The 23,463-nt window shown below is 37.2% G+C and overlaps 2 protein-coding genes across 2 annotated transcripts in view; both read left to right on the plus strand.

Moving 5' to 3' along the window:
* The window catches only part of LOC127018233 (sodium channel protein type 1 subunit alpha), a 73,134-nt gene extending 56,438 nt beyond the window's left edge, over positions 1-16,696 (plus strand). Inside the window, exons 23-28 of the mRNA XM_050899725.1 lie at positions 3,730-4,011; positions 12,184-12,237; positions 12,576-12,713; positions 14,418-14,522; positions 14,899-15,169; positions 15,528-16,696. Of these exons, the coding sequence (XP_050755682.1) occupies positions 3,730-4,011; positions 12,184-12,237; positions 12,576-12,713; positions 14,418-14,522; positions 14,899-15,169; positions 15,528-16,696 (2,019 nt within the window). The remainder of the gene's footprint in view (positions 1-3,729; positions 4,012-12,183; positions 12,238-12,575; positions 12,714-14,417; positions 14,523-14,898; positions 15,170-15,527) is intronic.
* Positions 16,697-20,213: 3,517 nt separating this feature from the next.
* TTC21B (tetratricopeptide repeat domain 21B) overlaps positions 20,214-23,463 on the plus strand; it is a 44,582-nt gene continuing 41,332 nt past the window's right edge. The window contains exons 1-5 of the mRNA XM_050900019.1: positions 20,214-20,299; positions 20,894-20,974; positions 21,007-21,088; positions 21,344-21,473; positions 22,538-22,648. Coding sequence (XP_050755976.1) covers positions 20,214-20,299; positions 20,894-20,974; positions 21,007-21,088; positions 21,344-21,473; positions 22,538-22,648 — 490 coding nt within the window. The remainder of the gene's footprint in view (positions 20,300-20,893; positions 20,975-21,006; positions 21,089-21,343; positions 21,474-22,537; positions 22,649-23,463) is intronic.

Below are 23,463 nucleotides of genomic sequence, written 5' to 3' on the forward strand. Positions count from 1 at the left end.
TCTACTCATACAGCAAGGATAAGCTGGTATTTTGCACAATCCTCATTCTATACATATGCACAGCTCTGGTAACAAAACTGATTTTTTTTTTGTTTAGTTCCATTTTGCTGTCTTCTTTGGAGAGTTGTCCAAAGAAAGATACAAACAGCAACAACAAAAAACAGCTGGACTACCAAATTGTATTGACATAATGTCATATCAGCCAGAAGATAAGACAGACAATTAGCATTGCAGTAGTTCTTTTATCTTACATATATATCTGATGTTGGAAGATAAATGTTACAGAAAAGTAAACATGAAAAATTTCTGTATAGATATGAAATACTGCTTTCTTCTAGAGGAGACATGGTTTCCCCCAACGATTTTTTTGTTCTTGGATGAATATCAACTGAGATGTAAAATAGTCTAGAGCCCATTTGTCTTTGTAGGTGTCAGGTGTTGCTTCTCACTTGCACTTATTGCTATTCCACCTACCTGAAGCTATAGGAAGGTGAACAAGCAGAATCAGCTCGGGCTTTTGCAGCTTGCTTACCAGAGTCAGCCTGACCAACAACATCCCAGGCTTGAGGAAATGCATGGGTAATTTAAACAAACAAACAAACAAACAAACAACTCTGCAAACATCTTTTTCCAATTTATTGGCATTATATTCTATATCAAGGAATAACAGAAAATAGGCCCAAAAGAACAGCCCCTTTTAAAATAAAAAATACATTTAGAGTCATATACATCTGATCTAGATTTGAAGAACGAGCAAAAATAAGAGCTGTAGTTGCCAACATTCTTTTAACCCACTATAGACTCTTTTCAACAAGATGAGATTGACAATTTTTATTCGCTAAATTTTTAAGTCATTAAGAAATGCTAATTGATCTCTTTTCTGCATTCAGTTCACTTTTCAATTGGTTCTGACTTTTTTCTGTCCATTTGTTGTAACTTATGTGCGTAGGTGTCTTGTGTGTATGTATGGGTGCTCTCTTGGATATATATTATGTAAGCTAATGTCCTGGTTATCCTGATATACCTCAGCTATTCCCAAAGCAAATACCAAAAAAGTAAATGGAAAAAACACTGATGAAGCAATTGCCTCCAACTGTATGTGTTGAAGAAATTAAAGACTTCTTCCTAAGGTGGACTTTACAATCAGCCGAGCATCTGACCAGCATGTAAAAATGCAGTTTCACATTATAAATATGATAGGGCAAAGGCTCAACACTGGTGGGGGAAAAAAAAAAATCAAACAAAAACAAAGCGCAAACAGAAAACAACTTCTAAAAGTTTTAATTTTCTTTTCTTCTTTTCTTAAAAAACCTTCCAGGGGGACTGGATAGCTCAAGGGGTTGGTAATAGGATACAGAGCCTTTCATCTCTAGGTCACCAGTTCGCACCCAGGCCAGGTCAGTAGTGACCAAAAATTGTTACCATTTGATGGGTTTTCAGTGAGCTATATGAAATAAGTTGTTGGAACCGTTGTTGGAACAGTTGCTGGAAGCTGTTCACTTCTTATTCAAGAAGATGTGGCTGATCTTTTGGCAGTCTCAGTAGTGAGACTGCATTACCTGCTCATCTAAAGACACGAGACACGCTGATGGCATTTTGTAGAAATCTTTCTTTCTACAACTATTATCAATTCATAACTGTTGTAATAATTACTGTAGCTGTTAGTATTCTGCTGCCTGTTCTGGATCTGCGCTGTGGTCCAATGGATCTCAGGGTTGTTAAAAAGATAACTGCTACAGGCACTCAATTCATACAAAACCATTCTTCGTGTGAGCACAGGTAACCTTAATTTATTTAAGTTGCAGGACTAAATCCCTATCTTTTTTTCTTGACATCTTTATTTTCAGGTTTTTCACCAAGATTAAACAGAGGAATTCAATCAGTATAACACATCCAGAACATTTTTATGGGGGGGTGGGGGGGGTGGGGGAGAAAAAGATAAGTCAAGTACTAGCTGGCCTAGAATTTCAAAGCAGCAATAGCATAATAATCAGGTCAGACTTGGAATAAATTCCAGAATCATTGCTTTCCTATATTGTTGTCAGTTCCATCAAGCTAAGTAGCAACAGATTTCTTCTCCCCACAGGATAGTAAAAAACCATTTCCCTCACTCTTTGAAAAAGGTTTCTTATGTTCAGAATATTACCGGGACCTTGTTAGCCTTTTTAAATGGCTAGCTTATGCATACATCACCTAGATACTTCACATTTTCTATAATAGAAATCTCAAGAAGCAAGCATGCTTCCTTTAAAGTTATCACCAAAAATAGAAGCTGCCAAGAAAAGCTAAATTTTAAAAAATTCATGGTTTTATAAAAGATAAGGATAATTCTCAGTTACAGAAAGGTCCCATTTCTACTGTCCAGCAATGGAGGAGGCCCTTAAAATGAGAAGAAAATATGCCCTGAAAATAACATTTCTACCTAAGATCTCTAAACAGGTCCTAATTCCTGGCCATAACATTTGAGAGGAGGAGGGTGCTGAGTGACGAGTAACACAACCACAATACTCCACTTCCAAAGGCCTTCAAGAGGCTGTGAAATACAGGTAGTAAGATTGAGCAACTCTGAGCTTGCTCAGAATTATGTTGGCAGTGGGGAAGATCCCTCTATGTTGCAGAAAGCAGGGAACAAAGATGGACTAAGACACCTTAATACACCCCAAGAATCCATGCCAATCCTTTCCTGTCTTACTGCAGGAATTGGATTACTGAGAATCACAGCCCTACTATATATTCTATTTTACCTCTCTACAAGGTCCTAAAAGTTTTACAGAGAAAAAAAGTAAAATTTAAAGTAAAATATAACTCATAAATGAGATCTGGTATTGGATACTTAAGAAGAAATGATTGCTCAGCTATTAGCCAAACAAATATCACAAAAGTTTTGATAGCTCTGACAGACACATGTGATTAATTACTGTATATATCAGAAAAATACACTTTTTATCTGCATAAGTAATTATTGACATCTTGCCTGCATGGGGCTGCGAAGGCAACTGGCCAAAAGTAATTTAAAATGCAAAATCAAAACCCCTAAATATGTCCTTGATATATGTCCTTCTTTAGATAAATGAAGGGTATTACTGACTTAAACTCAATACATGAAACAATAAGACTGGAGCTTGAAATAAATTATGTTGATTCAAGTAGACACATATTGCAAAACTGTCTTGCTTTTCTATACAAAGAAATTAATCTTTGTTATAATCTTGCATGGAACAATAAGGCAATAAAGATATGTATTTAATTCCTGCATAATCCTTTTAATGTAGAGCTTAGTTTCTAGATTCATGGCATTTGTGTTTTCAGCTTAAATTTCAAAGCTATGTTGATCAAATCTACAGGTTGTCATTTTTCTTTAAACATTTTTAAGCTATAATTTAATGCATTTTTAGAATTTTATTATGTCTGTATTTATATTTAACACATTTGTCTTTTTTATATAGAACATATCAGTGTCAGGCTTCATCTTACTACCACCAGGTCTCCTCTTTTGTTTTTCTTTTACTTATTTTAATTTTGTCACTTATTTTCCTTTCATTACATGTACTAATGATAAGTATTTAAAAGAACAGTGCAATGCTACAGTTACTAATGTACTGCTTTAACATTTAAAGTATTAGTTGCTGAACAAGCATTTATTAAGCATTGGTAAAACAGTATACAAAACTTTATTGCTGTAAATATTCTTACACTCTTTTCTTTTTCCCCCCTGTATTTGTGTACTAGGTGGTTGTGAATGCCCTTTTAGGAGCAATTCCATCCATCATGAACGTGCTTCTCGTTTGTCTTATATTCTGGCTAATTTTCAGCATCATGGGAGTAAATCTGTTTGCTGGGAAGTTCTACTACTGTGTTAACACCACAACTGATGAAAGGTTTGAAGTCGACCAAATCAACAATTTTAGTCAGTGCGAGGAACTCATAAAAAACAATCAAAGTGCCCGATGGAAAAACGTGAAAGTAAACTTTGATAATGTAGGATTTGGGTATCTTTCTTTACTTCAAGTAGTAAGTGATCACTCTTTATATACCTCTTACTGTTTATATGTAATAGTGAAAAGCAATTCTAGCAACAAAGACAGAAAACATATTTACCTGATTATTTTTATCTGTGACTTAGCAATACCACTGCACTGAAAATTGATTACTCTTTTCATAGGAAGCAGCAAGTAGAGCCAACTAAGATGAATAAAGAATTTTTAGGACCTCTGACAGAGCAAGTGCTATTCTTCCTATCTATAGCTCCCTTAGTCCTCCAGCCCCTTCTAACTTTAAAAGTTTCTAGAAGTAACTAGGAATGGTATTCAGCTATCTGAATATTTTAAGTTTTACTGTTGCTAAAAAACAAAAATCTGCATTGCTGTGATTAAGTCACAGAGAATTCCAGGTAGGAAATCCCCTCTCAGTGATGTGGCTGCCACCAGTGCAGACTTATGTGATCTGAGAAGCAATTTCTCATTCGGAAGAGAAAGAGGAAAAGAAAAATATAGTTAGATACTATAATCTATGAAATATTTTCCTGGCTATTTCTGTGCATAAGCACCTAGTGGAGTTTATTTAGCAAAAACTGAGGGAAGAAAAGAAGGAAGAAAATATATGCAGAAAGATACTATAAGGTTATGCCTTCACTATCAAAAATTGTGTCCTCACAACACTATCTTTGTATTTTGGAGTAGCTAACAATCTGACCCACCTTTAATCAAGAAAATGCTGGACTCTAACCTATGTTGTGTGCATTCAGCAACCTCTATGGTTTTTTGAGGTTACTGTCTAATTCTGCAGAATCTTAGTTTTCATTTTTATAGTTTTTAAATAAGTTTCTAGCTTTTATGTTGGCATAAGAAATCTCAGTAATACAAATCATTAACATGATGCAGTGGTATTGACACGGTCCTGCACAGGGTCTAAAACAATAGTTCTGAGCATTGTGAACTGCCTCTCCCAGCTAATATAGTGTCTCACCTGTGTGACTCATAAATCTGCCAATTTAAATTGCACTATGATTAGAATCATAGAATGGTTTGGGTTGGAAGGGACCTTAAAGATCATCTAGTTCCAACCCCCTGCCATGGGCAGGGACACCTTCCACTAGACCAGGTTGCTCAAAGCCCCATCCAACCTGGCCTTGAACACTTCCAGGGAGGGGGCAGCCACAGCCTCTCTGGACAACCTGTTCCAGTGCCTCACCACCCTCACAGTGAAGAACTTCTTCCTTACACCTAATCTAAATCTACCCTCTTTCAGTTTAAAGCCATTACTCCTTGTCCTATCACTACATGCCCTTGTAAAAAGTCCCTCTCTGGCTTTCTCGTAGGCCCCCTTTAGGTACTGGAAGGCTGCTATAAGCTCTCCCCGGAGCCTTCTCTTCTCCAGGCTGAACAACCCCAACTCTCTCAGCCTGTCTTCATAAAGATTATTTACTTTACTGTCACATCAGGAAACAGCAGAGAGGGACCAGCAGTATTAAAGAAATAAACTACTGAATACAATTTGATTTTGATAACAAAATTGATTGTGATAGAAAGACCTTAAATATTTCTTTTTTCTGTCTGATTCTTGAAATCCACTGGCCTAGAATCCCCCTTGGGGTCGGGATGGGGCAGAATGCTTTATTACACATGTTCAGGAGAAACAAGACATCAACAAAACTCTTTCCAAGTGGTTTGCAACTCTTCTTCCAGTAGTAACCTAGTCTATTCTGGGACAGGGATAACACCAGGTACATTTTTTCCTGGCTTTGTGGCCACAATCACCACTCCTCAGCTACTTGCAGTCTTATATATTTCAGTGTCCCCTAATGCACAGCTTATTCCATCTTCACTGAAAAGCAACAAATATTTCCTACTTGAAGACTCAGATTCTTAAATTATTGGATTGTTCTGGGAGGCAGATTGGGAGAAATTTGCCAATTGTTCCCACGCTTCCAAAGGAAAAATTAATCTATACCTACCATGGAGGGACCTAGCTCTCATGGGAGGACAAGCCAGTTGTTTTTGCAGTATGTAGATGTTGTGGTTTAACCCCAGCCGGCAACTAAGCACCACACAGCTGCTCGCTCACTCCCCCCACCCAGTGGGATGGGGGAGAGAATCAAAAAAACCCCAAACCTCATGGGCTGAGATAAAGAGTTTAATAGGACAGAAAGGAAGGAAAATAATTATAACGATAATAGTAATAATAATAAAATGACAATAATAATAGTAAAAGAATTAGAATATACAAAACAAGAGATGCACAATGCAATTGCTCACCACTCACCAACCGATGCCCAGTTAATTCCCGAGCAGTGATCTGCCCCTCCCAGCCAACTGCACCCAGTTTATATACTGGGCACGACGTCATATGGTATGGAATATCCCTTTGGCCAGTTTGGGTCAGCTGTGCTGGCTGTGTCCCCTCCCAACTTCTCGTGCCCCTCCAGCCTTCTTGCTGGCTGGGCACGAGAAGCTGAAAAATCCTTGACTTAGTATAAACACTACCTAGCAACAAGTAAACACATCAGGGAGTTATCAACATTATTTTCCTACTAAATCCAAAACACGGCACTATACCAGCTACTAGGAAGAAAATTAACTCTGTCCCAGCCAAAACCAGGACACTAGAATATAGAGATTTTGCACCCATATCAAAGGCTTGCCTAATGGATGGATTTTTTTTGTGTGAGTAGAATGTCAGTGACAACACCACTTACTTTTTCTGTATTACTAAAATGCTTGTAAAAGCATGAAAAGATTTTTTGTTTGACATACCAGAAAAAAACCAGGGCATTTCTGTCATTGCATAAAACAGACACTTGGCCTTGCATCTTTTAGGGCTTGGTAAGTAAGCCACTAGTAGTGATTTTGCAGTTATGGAATGGTACAGGCCCTAGGGCAGAGAAAGCAAAATATCAGCTTGATTTTCAGTTAATGTTTTAAAATGTGCAGAATCTATGGTTTTTTCACCTTCAAGAACACAAGAAAGGCCACAATTCATAAATGTTTGAGATTCTTACGTTACTTTCTCAATCAAAGAAGATATAAGGTGATTATCTATTTGAAATATAAAGTACTTTGGATGAGAATCTAGAACAGGATTCTAAAGCCATCATGTTCAGAAGAAACATGAGAAGTGAATAGGCATGTCATAACCCTTGATTTCCTTACCCTTCCGAATGAGCGTGTATTAATAATAAATTGAGTAAATACTAAGGTATTACTCAATTAGAGGTATCCATTACTATGTCAGAAACAAAGATAAAGCTATTGAAACTTGAGTATTTGGCCCAAAATAAGGTATTAAGCTTGAACAATCTGATTGAAAAATCATAGTTGCAAGTGGATATGCTTTCTGTGCACCCAATGTGAATATTAATGGCCTTTTTTTAACATCTTAATGATTAGTTCAAAAGTCTACTGAAGTCATTTGGTTCTCCACCTTAACAACCTCAGGCACAGAGTTTTGTTTAGGTTGTGATGGACCTGAGAAAATAACCCCATAGACGTCAATGTCATTTTTCTAATGACAAACTCAGTGATAAGTATCAATGCATGAATTACTGATACAAGGTCCCTTTTTCAGGAAGCCAGAAACTAACTACAGAAAGCTGCCTCTTACAATCCAGTATTATTTCCATTCTCCATTCTACCCTCTGACTCATGTCCTTTGAGCCAGTCAAAGAAGAACATTGTAAATCCCTTCAGCTTTTCTGGGTAATAGATAATACAACATAAATCTTTATTTTCTGCATCACTGAGGTTTTCTATCTGGAGTGAATACTACTGGAAGTAGTACCATTTTCATGACAAAAAAAATCCAAATGAAAACAAGCCAACAGAACTCCAAACTCTGGCACTGAGGACATTATTATTCTGGGAAAGACATAAATGAGTCCCATGAACAATTTTTGTTTTGAATCACGAAAAGCCTTTTCTGGTAGTATATGGGTCTGTTCATCGCAGAAAAATCCCTTCTTTTTTAAGAGTAATATAGAAAAGAAACATAGCTATTTCACACAGAAATACTCAAAAGAAGTGGGATAATTTCAGAAAGAAATATTCTAAGCTTAAAAATAGATTGGAAATTTGTGGCAGTGGCTTTTTAAGCAAAAAGAACTCTCTGACAAGCTCTTTCTTGAGTTTCCTTGGCGGTGATGGTGAATGAATTTCTGGAATGAGGGACCTAAGAAAAGAACATGAACTAATTTTTGGTTTGCATATTGTGTTTTTTTTCTTTTGGGGGAGGGGTGTGCGTGGAAAATCTTTAGCATTGATAGCAATGTTATAATTCTTTCTGCCCAAAAATACAGGCTAACAATATGTGCCATTGATACAACCAAGTTTTACAGACTTTGTTGATCAGAGACTATCTTCCAAAATTCTTACATAATTTGAAGTTGGAGTGTAAATATTCATGCCATTGGTCATATAAGTACACATTCTGTCTATAAGAATTTTTTTCTTCTATGGTGCAGCATAGCTTATGTTGGTCTATGTGGATCTGCAAACTTCTTTTTTCATTTCTTGGTCTGAACTTGTTTGAGTATTTCTCTGTCCCTAAAGAAAAGCGTCAAAGCAGAGACAGATCTGCTGGAGAAATTCCTTTCACAATTTTCATGCACCAATGAGTGAAGAGGAAGAGGTTGGTGTACACAAAGACATGTGGCATCTGCCCTGATAATTTTATGGCCTTATGCCTTTTTAGCTCGAACCTAGTGTTTGGATTCTTTGGTAAGTAAATCTCCCAGAGGCCTGCTTTTATCCTGCTGGTAAGCGTATATCCTGCTTACCAGGATAAAATGTGGGAAACCAGTGGGTCTCAAAGCACAATGTTGTATTATTCTGCTGTTACTAATATAAATACGAAAACATATCTTGTGAAGTGTAGGGTAAAAAAATCAGAAGCTGAATTCTAGGGCTATAAGATTAGTATGACTTCAAAGTTCCAGCAGGTTAATATTTTAAAAGCAAGATGCTATTGTATCTCCAAAAGGGAACGTGAATCTTCCTGGTGTTTTTTTCTGGTAAAGAAATGGAGTGGTGAAACTCCAGCATTACTTATAACTTCATTAGAAATTAAGCATCAGGGAAAAAAGTCTACATACTTTTAACAATAGTAAAGTAGATTGGGGGATTTTTGTTTTGTTGATTTTTCTAACTACATTTGAATCTGCATTTGAATATATGTCTTTCAAATTCCCTTTGAGGAAAAAAAACATTTGGAACAGATGCTGATTTCAGTTACACTGCTGTAATCTTTGAAATCAATCAATTACTCCTGATTTAGTGTCACTGAGAATATACAATATATTTTTATATTTGAACATACAAAAAGGAAACTAAGAATTTGATCTCTTAGTCATATTTCTGTGTTATTTTCTATTCAGTATGCACAAATGCCCAAATAATACCTTATTTCTGTTAAAGAAAATGTGTTGCAGATAAATTTAAGCCTAACATAAGCAGGCCTAGGCTTCTACTGAATGCAGTAGAAGTAACAGTCTTTCACTAAATGTGATGCCTTGACACTGAACCTCCAGTTCCATTGTTTGCTGTTGTTCAGGCAACATATTTAAAAATTACAAGTTCTCCTGCTGAACTGATGCTTCTGCTTTGGGAATTAAGAATCCGTTTTCTCACAGCTAAGTTCCCAATTAGTATAAATGGTTTTGCATAATGATGATTATACTCACTGATTCCTACTGATTTTCAGGAGGGATTTAGAATAAAACAAATACTATGATGAGGGAGCATATTTTATTATTAAAATTACTTACTTTTAATTAGGTTTTGGGATTGTTTTTTTCTTCATTTCTTCAATAATGGTAACATCTCATGGTTTTGTGAAACTCGTGGAAAATACATGTTTTACTTTAGATATTTTGAACTGCAAGATAGTAATATGTTATATTCATATTTTTCCACCCCTAGACTCTTTTCAAGTTGCCTTTTTAATAATAATAATAATAATCATCATCATCATACAACAGCTCAGTTATTTAGCTTTTTTTCCTAGCGTTAGCTGAAAGGTACTGTCTGTTTATAATGGAGTACTTTACTGATGATGGTGAAGCTTAATATTTTAAAATTAGTCTATTTTTTTTTCCATTCACTCTATTTAGTCTAGGCTACACCAATAAATTTACAAAAACCAATAATTTCACTTTGTCTGGAGCAATATGCAAGGATCATCATGTGTCTGAATCTGAGGCAACAGCACACACTCTGCAGAAGAGCCACTCCATCATTTGCATCATCTTTCTGATGTAAAAGTATGCCATTATTTGCATTTAGTGTTTCAGGTTGAAGTTCTGATTTCAAACTAAGTTATGACATTCCAAAAAATGCAAATAATGTACCGAGACAGAAACAAAAGTAGCGCCTGTAAGACGTGAAGTAATCATCCTGCCCTATTCAGACCTTGTACAAACTCAGCTGAAATACTGAGTCCAGTTTTGGTTGCCATTTCAAGAGATGAACTAGTGGAAGAGAGCTCAGAGGAAAATAATGACAATGATCAGAGTTCTGCAAAACAAGATCTACATGGAAAGATTGAAGGAACAGTGATCACAGCCTAAAGAAGAAAGGCAGCAACAATCAGTTTGCAAATAAGTAAAAGGTGCTGCACAAAGGATGATTAGTACTCTGTTCTCCAGATATGTAATGATTATGACAAGTGACAGTCTTAAATGGCAACAGAAGGATTTAGATATTAGGAAACAGTAAGGACGAGTGCTGGAATAAATATTTTTTATGAGGTTGTGGAGTGTCCATCATTAAAAGTCTTTGAGAACAGGTTAAACATATATTAGGAATAACATAAATAAAGCTGATCCTACCTCTCCTACCCCTTGCAGTCCAAATATTCCACAAGGACTTTAAATTCTTCAGCTGAGACTTCTACTTGTTTCAGATTTATTGTTGATTTATTGGTCCTCTGATACTACACTTTGATTTCACCATCACACTGTAAGTCGCCTGAACCTTCTATTTTCTGTGTTGGCCCCAAGATCTGAAAGTTGTTGCATACTGGATTGCATCTCAGGATAATCATGCTCTTTTTAGTATTCTACTGTCTCAAAAGTGTAAGGGACCTCTTTTCCTTTAAGAAAATAATTCCTTCTCATTTTAAGTTCACTTCAGGATGATGCCAGCTGCTTTGTATGCTGCATAAGCAAAGCTTTTTTGAAACCTCCACTAGAAATGAAACCTCACGATGATGGAGATACAGCAATAACCACGGACGAAGAGTGTTCCTCTCCCAACTTGCTTCTGTGACTAGTCTCTATGGCAAGGAATATGAAGGAACCAATGATCTGCAGCCTTGTTTAGTAAAATTATAATAGGGATTAAATGACAGAGAACTATCTCACTTCTGTATTATTCTGGGCACAACTGGATTAAAAACCGAGTGATTTCTACTTGGAGATGTTGCCTAGTCAGAAGAGAACTAATTGCTGCAACAGAGAAAATTACTTTCTGTTTTGAACACTCAGATGAAGCAATCTACACCTCACTGTCAAATATAAAAAATTACAAATTTTGGGCAGAGGAAATAGCTATAAAAGTTCACTAAATGCTGCCACCTATGAGGCATATTATCTCTTTGATGCAGATAAAACACATCTTCTTCTTACCAGTTTATCTCAGAACACATCTGAGGGATCTAGCCTCTGTAAAACACAATAAAGTGAAAATAGAATTACTAAATCGGGTAAAGTCTTTCGAAGTAGAGAAAAATCCAAATTCTGATTGATGGGAAAATACTTTTTCTGAGCTGATCAAATTTTTGGTTCCCTTTGGTTGCCACCTTTCTGACTGATTCGAGAGGGAGGGACTACACATCAGTCTTCATTGGTGGCAACTCAGGTACATAAGGCTATTTCTCAGCTGTACATAGCTTTTGCAGCTGACATGATTTGATGAACATTTAGTCCACTAAAATGATACTGCATTCTATCATTTGTGATAATTAATTAGAAATAAGTTGATTATGCTTACTGCTTAAAATGTTCATACAGAGACAAAATAGGGAGATACACAGCAGTGTATCTGATGAGCAGCTGTGAAAAAAGCCAAAAGACAAAATTATTTAGAAATCTCATGTTATGCTAATTATTCCTGGTGCTGTACTCAGTTGCTGGAAATAATTATATGAATTGTCTTCAAGCTCCATGCTTAAACAGGTGTGTACTGTTTACAGGCTACATTTAAAGGCTGGATGGATATTATGTATGCAGCTATTGACTCAAGAGATGTAAGTACTGCAAATATTTTAAATTATCTTTTTTTCTTGAGGTCTATCAACAAATGTGTATTTATATATCTTCCAAAAGCCATTAATATCCATGCAATAGAATGAAACAAAATTAAATTAACTAATATGAGATTCTGCTGTAACAAATTGTGGAAAACTGAATGCAAACTGTCAGATGCTGTCAGTAATAGACAGAATGGACAAAATACATCGATATAAGTGACAGGAGTATTGTCCAAACACAAAATACTAAGGACATTTTGCCCAAGGTTGCTGCTTGTTCAGCTGAAATTTTCACATGAAATCTTAGGAATGATATTTCACATTTTTTTTCTTAGGTATTACAGCAACCCAAGTATGAAGACAACCTGTACATGTATTTGTATTTTGTCATCTTTATCATTTTTGGGTCTTTTTTCACCCTGAACCTGTTCATTGGTGTCATTATTGATAACTTCAATCAGCAAAAAAAGAAGATAAGTATTGTGTCATTTGTCTTCTAAAGATATTCTAAAATACTGCATTTTTGCAGGTGCATGATACATGGAATGTACACCCAAGGTTTGTTCAAAATCAAAAAAGCTGAAGTATATTAGGATATAAAAACTTTCCAAGATGTAGTATGCATTAACGTCATAAGATTTTACATTGTAGTGAATGGGACAGATCCTTCTGTTTTCAATGTCCAGTTTAGTCTTCCTCAAGTCATCTGCTTTTCCATGCCTAAACTTCATGAATTCTCCTTACATGATCAAACCCCTGATTTAGGCCTCTACATTAAAGCACTCATAATTTCTTGATTTTTTTCTTCTTGATTTGTAGTGATTCTATCAGCACAAGAAAAATAGCTACCTGGTTATGAAAAATAAAGCATTATTTCATCACACCACTACAGATGCTGTTTTAATGGTCCCAAGTATTCAAGTTCTATTTTGTAGCACTGAACGATCTGAAACTATACAGAACAGGAGTGGTTTGTAACTGTCTCAGGGCCTTTTTTTATTGTTTCATAGTGCAGATGTACATAATCTCACTGGTATAGATGGTCTGAGCATCAGATGCTCATCTTTAAAATTATTTTCTATAAATAGACAAGGTAATGAAAGCTAAAGGACAAAAGCAGCTATGAACTACCAGTTTAATTTTACCTTACTGGACTTCATCACTTTCTTTGGATTTATGTTACTAAAGAGAGATCCTAAGTAAGATTTTTGGAACCTGTACATGCTAGAGGCCTAGAGGTATATGGTTAGGGAGCCTGTCCAGTGTACGGTGGATGCATTCCCATGTCTTCAAGCTTCCCAAACACTCATCCACAAAAGGGCTGCATCCAGTCCTATGTGTTCATAGGCATTCCTGGAATTAGATGTCTGCAAGTATCTTTTATCCAGGAAAAATTTACTTCAAGACGTATGTGGAGTCTGATGGGTTTTCATTCAAGCTGTCTCTACAAGAAAGTTACTATGGGCAGTGGATTTTGGTTAGGTTGCCATGAAAGACCCATAATTCTCTCTTTATCTTCACTGTCGGACTCCAAAGGCCAGTTCTGGCTTTTGCTAATCAGAACTTCATTGAACATGGAAGCTAATCAATATAAAAGACTTAAAAGAGAGCATTTTGCTGTTAACAGTATCAAGAGTGCTTCAATCTTCAGCTCAGTTTGTCTGAAGTCTAATAAACCACCTTCTCAAAAACACTGAAGACTTTGAGTCCCAATGCTAATGTTGTGATTGCTAAACTAGAGATACCTAATGCACTAACACATTCATGTATTGAAAACCTGACTTCGTCTGCTTCCTTTGTTTCACTAAACTCGCAGTTCAGAAGTGATGGTACTCAGCAGCCCAGACTATTTGAGCTTATCTCGAATGCTGTTTACTCTATCTCTTCCTATAAAAGAAAAGAGGTACCGAAAAGGATTTCTTGGAGTTCAAGGAAAATAACTGTAGAAAAATGCTGCATTACTGTTTTTTGTGAGATGCAGTACTGGATGTCCAGACAACTTCTGGACTAAATGCTTAGGTTGCAGACAGCTGCATTTGATAGCTAAGGGCTTTTCCCAATTCAGTCTTCTTGATTTTCATGAAATCAATCAATCAATCAATCACATTTCTCTTTAAGAGTTTTTTCAACACTGCATATAAATGTGATTATAACCAGTTTTGATTTCATGTTTTTACTTTGGAGGTCAAGACATATTTATGACAGAAGAGCAGAAGAAATACTACAATGCAATGAAAAAGCTGGGATCCAAAAAACCACAAAAACCTATACCAAGACCAGGGGTAAAATTATTTATATACATCAGACCAACAGCTATTTATGAACAGCTCAGTTTTTATTGATATATAGAGAGCAGAAATATGCCCATGTGAAAATTATCATTAACTAGTGTATCAGTCAGCAAAAATGGAAAATGAAAACACAGTAAAAAAAATTCTTTTTCCTTTGCAACCATTTTATGTATGAATATACAAACAAAGGAGGTGGAACTAACCTGTTGTATTCACTTTAATTCGACTACTCTACTTAAGATCACTAGTTACATTTTTATTGAAGTCTCATAGGCCTTACTGCATGTATTTTTCTACTTTCTTCTAACAGGAAGAGAAAAACAATTACAGTTTGTATCGGATGTTTCTTTTTTCCTTTTCTCCTCAGAACAAATTCCAAGGCATGGTCTTTGATTTTGTGACACAGCAAGTATTCGACATCAGCATCATGATTCTTATTTGTCTTAACATGGTTACCATGATGGTAGAAACTGATGACCAGAGTGAAGAAATGGAAAATATTTTATACTGGATAAACCTGGTGTTCATTGTCCTTTTCACTGGAGAATGTGTCCTGAAATTAATTTCACTTCGCCATTACTATTTCACTATAGGCTGGAACATTTTTGATTTTGTAGTTGTCATTCTCTCAATAGTAGGTAAGTCTTGTTTATTAAACTAAAAAGAGGGTAGAATGAATATAAGGTGAACTTTTATTCGAATAAAGCTATATGGCTGGCTTTTGCCATTGCAAGGTTTATAACCAAGGCATGCAACTTTTCATTTTATCTAATAATTTACCTTATCCAACCATCAAACCTGTTATAATCATTCAAGATATATTGCACCTGCAAATATTAAGCATAACTGCTATAACAGAAATTATGCAAGTGGAATCTACAGAATATCTTTAATTGCTACATAGAACCACCAATTTTAAAACTATTTTTCTAAATTTCTACTATGATATGGAGATTAAGTGGTAATGTATCTTGGTTTTATTTTTTTCTGTTTTAGGTATGTTCTTAGCTGAGATGATTGAGAAATATTTTGTATCCCCCACACTATTCAGAGTCATCCGACTTGCCAGAATCGGTCGAATCCTGCGTCTCATTAAAGGCGCTAAGGGAATCCGCACTCTGCTTTTTGCTTTGATGATGTCTCTTCCTGCTTTGTTCAACATTGGTCTGCTGCTGTTCCTGGTCATGTTTATCTATGCGATATTTGGCATGTCCAACTTTGCCTATGTTAAGAGGGAAGCTGGTATAGATGACATGTTCAACTTTGAAACGTTTGGCAACAGCATGATCTGCCTGTTTCAAATTACCACATCTGCTGGCTGGGATGGTTTGCTGGCCCCAATTCTTAACAGTGGGGAGCCAGACTGTGACCCCCATAAAGCTCATCCGGGGAGCTCCGTTAAAGGTGACTGCGGCAACCCTTCCGTTGGGATTTTCTTCTTTGTCAGCTACATTATCATATCATTTCTGGTAGTGGTGAACATGTACATTGCTGTGATTTTGGAGAACTTTGGTGTTGCTACTGAAGAAAGTGCTGAACCCTTGAGCGAGGATGACTTTGAGATGTTCTATGAAGTCTGGGAGAAGTTTGATCCCGATGCAACACAATTCATGGAATTCGAGAAATTGTCTGATTTTGCAGCAGCACTTGAGCCTCCTCTTCATCTACCCAAACCAAACAAAGTCCAGCTTATTGCAATGGATCTACCCATGGTAAGCGGTGACAGAATTCACTGCCTTGACATCTTGTTTGCTTTCACAAAGCGTGTTTTGGGGGAAAGTGGGGAGATGGATGCCCTCAGAATACAGATGGAAGATCGGTTTATGGCATCCAATCCTTCAAAAGCTTCCTATGAACCAATTACAACCACATTAAAAAGAAAACAGGAGGAAGTATCTGCTGTCATTATTCAACGGGCTTATAGACGTCACCTTTTAAAACGAACAGTAAAACAGGCTTCCTTTATCTATAACAAAAACAAAACTGAAGGAGGGGCTGGTCAGGGCATGAAAGATGAAATCCTTATTGACAAGTTAAATGAAAACTCATTTACAGAGAAAACCGATATAACTGCATCAACAGCAGTTTGTCCACCTTCTTATGATTGTGTAACAAGGCCAGTCAAAGAAAAGCATGAAAAGGAAGACAAAGATGTTCAGAAATAAAAGCAAATAGCAAGCAAAATCATCTATGTGCAAAAGAGCTCATAGCCTGTAAGGATCATGTGTTCGTGTCAACAGGACTCCTGCTGGAGGTCTATGCCAAACTGACAATTTTTACAAATATACTGTACATTAAAGGTTAGTGCCTATTAAAAGACAGTGACGCCTCGTCAGTGACTGTGACTGTGATACGGGGAAACAACCTTCACAGGAGGTTACTGTTCTCACTACCAGCTGACACTGCTGAAGAGGAGAGAAAAAATGGCTACTCAGACTGTAGGGACCAGTTAAAGGGGTGCAAACCAAGTATTTGTGTGTTTAGCATAAAACAATACGGTAACTGTATCCACTGTTTGCATTTCAACTGCCACACACATCATATTTTTACAAAATCTGTGTTGGTGGATTCATCTTATTTTTATTCATATGTTGTTTATTATATGTGACTATTTTTGTAAATGGGGCTTCTGTTGGGGAAGGGGATTAAGTACACCTTTACAGGTACAAGGGCCAGGTGTTCTATTATATGACTAATATACACACAGAAATGACTTGCATGAAGGCATGCTGCACTTATAGATCATGCATGAAAATAACATTAAGTCACAAAGAACAACAGATTTTTTTAGCACAGTGTTTCTGGAAAGGAGTAACAGATTTTGAGGTGCTTAATTAATGTATTCATGTTGTGTTGTATCACATCCAAATGAGTCTTGGTATGCCTGTAAAGTCCCCTATAACTCACAAGAACAGTAGAGATGGATTATTTTTTGCACAGACCGTTAAGTTCCAGAAAGTGCAAACTTCTTTCTGGGTCTGGAGTCACAGATTTTGTCTTTGTCAAATGTCTTTCTGCATACAAATACTAAATCAATCTGCCTCAGCCCTCCAAATTGATCAAAAAGAGCCCTTTATAAAGTTCTGCTTTATCCTGCAGTATTGTTTAGCCATCTTCAGCTCTCAGTAAGGTTGATGTTGCTGTACGTGTTAATGAAAAGCCCTCTGCTATGTAAATAGTAATTTTTAACCTGTGGTGCATGTTTGAGCAAACAGATAATGACCTTAGCACATTTATTGCATCAAATATGTACCACAATAAGTGTAGTGTGCAAGCGTTCAACAGGTAAAATTACGTATTATCTACCATTATAGATAGTTTGGATGCTATCAATGCATGTTTATATTGCCTATGCTGCTGTTCCTTTGACTGTCCAGGATTCTTAAATATGGGAAGCCATACATCAGAGCTAAATGAAATAAACTACTCAACAAGACCTCATTCCTCCATATCATTAAGCAATATTTTGCAGCTATTTAGGAGATTATTTGTTTTACATTTTTGAATTTTCAGTGAAAAGCATATAGTGTATATCCAAACTGTACAGACATGTTGAAAACTACTAAACCTGTTGAAAATAATGTTAGAATTTTATAAGCAAATATAAATACTGTAAAAATCATTTTATTTTATTTTTCAGCATTATGTACATAAAACAAGGACTGAATTTTATCTTCAGGTTGATGTCACCCCATTTTTGTTACTTTCTGTCCATAGCACTTTTCCACAGAAGAACTCCAGAGAACAGGATATAACTAAGAGAATGGATAGCTGTAGGTTCTTATTTTTTACAATATTTGCAAACATGTCAATACTTTCTGCGAAATAAGTTCATAATTTGCTTCTAAAAATCTAAGGTTTTTTTCAGTTGGGAAATGGTGTAAAGTTCAAATTGAATGTCTAAGCAGTGCCTGCATCATAAGCTTTCAGATACAACCTTTCTTTCACAGAATCCTTAATCTTTTCTCATATTTACTCACAGATTTTTTTTGATTCATGCTGCACTAGAAGAGTTTTAAATGTTATCTTGGGTCCACAATATTTTTTCACAAAGAGAAAGTAGCAAAATTGTATAATCCAACACATCAGGACATTTTATGTTTCTTACACAGGAAAATTAAATATAGATTACTTTTATTAAAATTATTGACTAATACTGTATTAGTGAACTGCATGCAGGAAAATGCTACTATTACCATAACTGATGCTAAAGAACATTATTAATGCGCCGAAATAATAAAGATTACATTTTTTATTGTATGTTCCTTTTGTCTTTATTATCTGACATTAATATAAAAAAAGTATGCTTCTAAAAGCACAGAACGAGAGGATATTAAAAACCTTTACAGCCAGCTATACTGTTTTTCCACATAAGCAAATCCTTGGGACTTGCTTGCTAGTCACCAACTAGGAATTTCTAATTCAATGCGTGTTAGACACTGAGCATGATGATTCTGTATGTATCAATAGTACTGCCCTGCGTAACTTCCTGAGTTCATGCAGCAACTCCATTCAGTGGGGTACTCAACCATCAAATACCAGAGGTGTCTTTGTGTCCCAGGAGGCTCAGAGCATTTACAGGAATGAGAACTGAGAATTTATGAGTTTACAAAGAGAAAATGAGAATTGAAAATAGTACTAGATACATAACATTCCCCAGCTTGGATCATAATCATTGGATTATGAGAACCAGTTTATTCTTGCTAGTTACTATTCACAAATAGGCTACAGAACATCTCGCATTCAAGTGCATTTCTGAAAAAGGTGAATTGGCGTCAGAGTGAATAACCATTGGTCTTTTCCTCAGGAATTTTTAAGAATCTCTCTGGAAGCACCACATTCCTAGAAGCTATCATTTGTGGATACTGATATGGAAAAATGCAAATGCAGCTGGAAAGTGGGCCTGTTGATTATTCTTTATCAATTTCTTCAGTGCATTTCTGAAAATGTTCATTTTATACGCTCACATAATTTTATATTGCATTCCCCTACAACTTACAATGAAAACACTCAGAGGTGAATACTGAACTTAGTATAAAACCAGTTTATGAGCAATTGTATTCTGTATGCTTGCTCAGTTGCTAATTCATAAATAAAATTTCATAGCATCTTCCCTGAAATTCATCACAAATCTTTCGAGGGAGGAAAATGTTTCTCGTTCAAATTGTTCTGAAATGCATTATGAAAAACAAGTCTAAAACTTTGATAGAAAAGTGCAAGTATCAAAGTGAAAAGAGAAGTATTTTCAGATTAATAGGTAGACAAAATATGTCTTAAAGGGTTACCTTAAAAAGTATGTAAATTATCCACAAACTGACAGGTATAATAGACTGCTTCAAAAATAAGGTAGTAAATTGAATAATATTTTTTAATATTCTACACACAGCTTTTTAAACTTTGCTTTTCTCAAGGAAATAGTTTTAAGATAAATGAGAACTATGCCACTGTCACTGCAGATCACAGGCCATGGCCATGCAAAAATACTTGTTTCCCATGACTGCTTTAGGTTTTCAATGTTACAGAAGCCAAAATGTTACTTCAGAACAAGTAGGGCATCACCTAAACATAACAGGAAATTTTGAGAATCATCTTGGCCAACAAGGAAAACCAAATATGGTTACATATTACTTCTTTGGCACCTTCCTGACACTGGCGATGAGAAGCGTGTAGTGGAGTAGTGCCATGTGTGATGAATTTGTTAGGAAAGCTTACTCTGAGCGCTCTCCACTAGAAGAATCAGCTTCACCTACTAATTCAGTGCAAGATGGGTTTGCCTCCTTGTCCTAAATGGCATTATTGATGGTTTTCATGTTGGACGGACAACGCAACCGTTCTAAAGGAACATTATTCAGCAACGGCTGTTTGTTTCTTGTGTCTAGAAACAATGACTGAGGATGCTTTCACCTCCAGGGGAAAACCTGAATTTTACTAGTCTTTGCAACTCTGTAATTCCCTAGGAGGAAAGAAAGAGAAAAAAAAAGAGAACTTTCTGTATTTGATTTTACCTCATTGCCATTTCCTTTCTACAGAGAAGCTTCACATAACTTGAAGTGCTCAGTATTGAGACACATTATGAAACATATGGAGTGCGGGCCACTTAGTCGTATGTCCAGCCAAAAAAAGCAAGAAAATAAACAAATTCTCAAAGCTTTCCATTCAGCATTCAGGCAGTGACAGACTAACTGCTGTAAGCACTCCTGAGAGCCGGCGAGACCGCCCGTCCCCGCCGACAGGGGGCGCCGCACCCCCAACCAGCACCGCCCGCCAAGGTGTGTTCAAACCCCTTCCCCTCCGCCTCGCACCCAATGGTACGGGACCTCCCGTCCGGGTGGTCCCGCCCTCATCTCCCGAGGGCCCAATAGGCCGCCAGACACGTTCCGGCGTTTTCCACAAGTTTTTCTTCCCGTGTCTCTCCCGCCTCCTTTCCCTCCAAGCCAATGGCAGTGGCCGCTCTTGCTAGCCAGCCAATGGCAGCGTGCTGCCAGACTCTCCCTCGCCCTTCCGGAGGCCCTCCTCAGCGGCGCTGGGTAGCAACGATGGACGCTGAGGTGCAACAGGTGGGCGCTGCCGCCGGGCGCCGTCCCGCCCTGGGCATATCCGCGGCCGTGGGGCTGGGGCTGGGGCTGGGGCTGGGACTGGGACTGGGACTGGGACTGGTGGGAGAGCGCCCGCCCGCCCGCAGGAGAGGGCGGTGGAGCCTGGGGCAGGAGGGCGGGCGGCCAGACGGGGCCGGTTCGGGACGGTCGGCGCGGTCTCCTGGCGTCCCGGGGTGAAGCGTTTGCACGAGTGAACCGAGGCCGCCTCTCCCGCAGGCCCTGCTCAATTATTACTGCCAAGAAGGCTACTTCCACCACGTCCGGGCAGCGGCGGATGAGGCACTGGGGCGTCTGGGCAGCGATCCGGTGTTCCTTTTCTACCGGGCGTACGGCGCCCTGAGGGCAGGTAATGCGGGGCTGGGAAGCTGGTTGTTGTGTCCTGTCCCTCCGCCGGCCTCCCAAAACTCTGGTCTTCCTTGCGTCACAAAATTCAGGCTTTAGTCTACTACACAGAAAGCAAGCAATGTTAGGGAGTCTGAATGTTTTCCATGTTGAGAAAATTACCAGTGTTTCATGATCTATCACACCCCATTCCCCTGCCCCCCAGTTTGAATGAAACTGGTCTAGAGCACATAGTGCTGAAGTGAGAAATAATGAGCATCTCCCTCTTTTTTTTTTTTTTTTTAAATGGTTACGTGACTGTGGGCCAAGTAAATGGGTTCATTGGAAGGAATTTGAGCCCTGCCCAAATGCCCATTGCATTGTATCACAAAGATAAATTTGCTTTTTCCGGCTAATATCTCTTCCCTTCAATCTAATTTTGTTGTATCTGTCTGCCTCAGAGGAGCTGACGGCTAATACCTAGTGGGAGGATCTTTGTGTACATTAAACTGTTTTGAGAAGTTTATTTAGCTAAACCCATATTTCAAGGATGTCGCAGAATACTAACAAGTAACCCGAAGTGGAGGAGGGCTGTGGCAGGGGGCTAGGAAGGATTCAAAATATTTTTGAGGCGCTGTATCTGTTCCCAAACTTCCTGACTTTTTTGTTTTATGATCATACGTTCCTATTTTTCAAGATATTGTGTCTTCTACTGATGTTCAAAAGATTCACACAAACAAGGCAAAAATCCTGGCTATATAAAGAAACAGGAGCAAAAAGAGCTGCTCAATGCCCTGTCTAAAACAAATAATAAAGATGATTTTCATCTTTATGGCAGTTGGCAGAACTAGCACATAACTCCTTTCAAGTTCTCTGCATTGAGATGCTTTTTTCTTTGTTGTGTCTGTTTGAAAGACTTGCACAAACAAGTGAAAATGGATGTGTGAATAATGAAAGAAGTTATGAAGAAAGTGTTTTCAAAAACACGGAAGAAAAAATAGAGTGAAAAATTTAAGTCAGATTGAGGTTTGATGCTGATATTCTCTGTCTTGAAAAATGTTATAGCCTTTCTGTGCTTGTTCTCACTAGGTGACATCCAAGAGGGTATTCGACAGTTGGAGTCTATTAAAAATAAACAGGAGGTGTCACTTTGTACAATGATGGCTCTGATTTATGCCCATAAAAAGAGCCCTAATCCAGGTATGCTCATTAAGACAATACTGCTTCATATTTTAAACAGCTGTGTGTGAAGATCTGAAAGTTGTAGACTAATTCTGCCTAATTTAAAAAGGTATACTCCAGCTTTGCATTTGACGTAGTATCTAGTACTGAATTGAGTGACTCTTATCAAGATTGTAAACAAAAACACCAAAACATAAAACTGTGAAGAGTAAGACTGAATGTTAAAATACAACACTAAAAAAAAAAAAATAAGTCTGACATCTACCATGATGAAAAATCTTTTATGGGGGAAAAAAAAAATTGAATCAAGCTTCTTGTGATTGTTGTTCACTCTTGTCTGATATCGGTACTTTTGGGCAGAACTGCAATTTAAGAAGTCATTAAAGCCATGCCATTTCTACCTTTCAAGTTACCCTGACCTTACAAACAGAGAAAAGAATTTTGTGAACGTTGGTATTCCTTTCTCCAATCTAAAAACTGGGGTTATTTTACTAAGAATTACATTCTCAAAAACAGAGTTAGTTTATCAGGTAAACTGAGTTGTCATTGAACTATTGCCCTGGTATCTTCCTGACTGCGTGGATTTATAACTGTTACTGGCAATTTTGTTGAGCAGTATGATGTGAAACAGCTCTAATGACATCACTCATTTGAGTCCCTAAGGATTAATACTGTAGGGCAGCAAAATTATCATGCATTTCAAGACTCTCTGAGAAGGTAATGGCAGTAAGAGTCAGACATTTGATTTTAATGGTTCCTAAAAAAGGACAAGAAATAAATGTGGGTAAAAGAAAATATTTGGCAGTAAGTCCCACACACGAAATGAAATTTCT

The sequence above is a fragment of the Gymnogyps californianus genome, chromosome 7, assembly GCF_018139145.2.
Source record: "Gymnogyps californianus isolate 813 chromosome 7, ASM1813914v2, whole genome shotgun sequence".
NCBI lineage: Eukaryota > Metazoa > Chordata > Aves > Accipitriformes > Cathartidae > Gymnogyps > Gymnogyps californianus.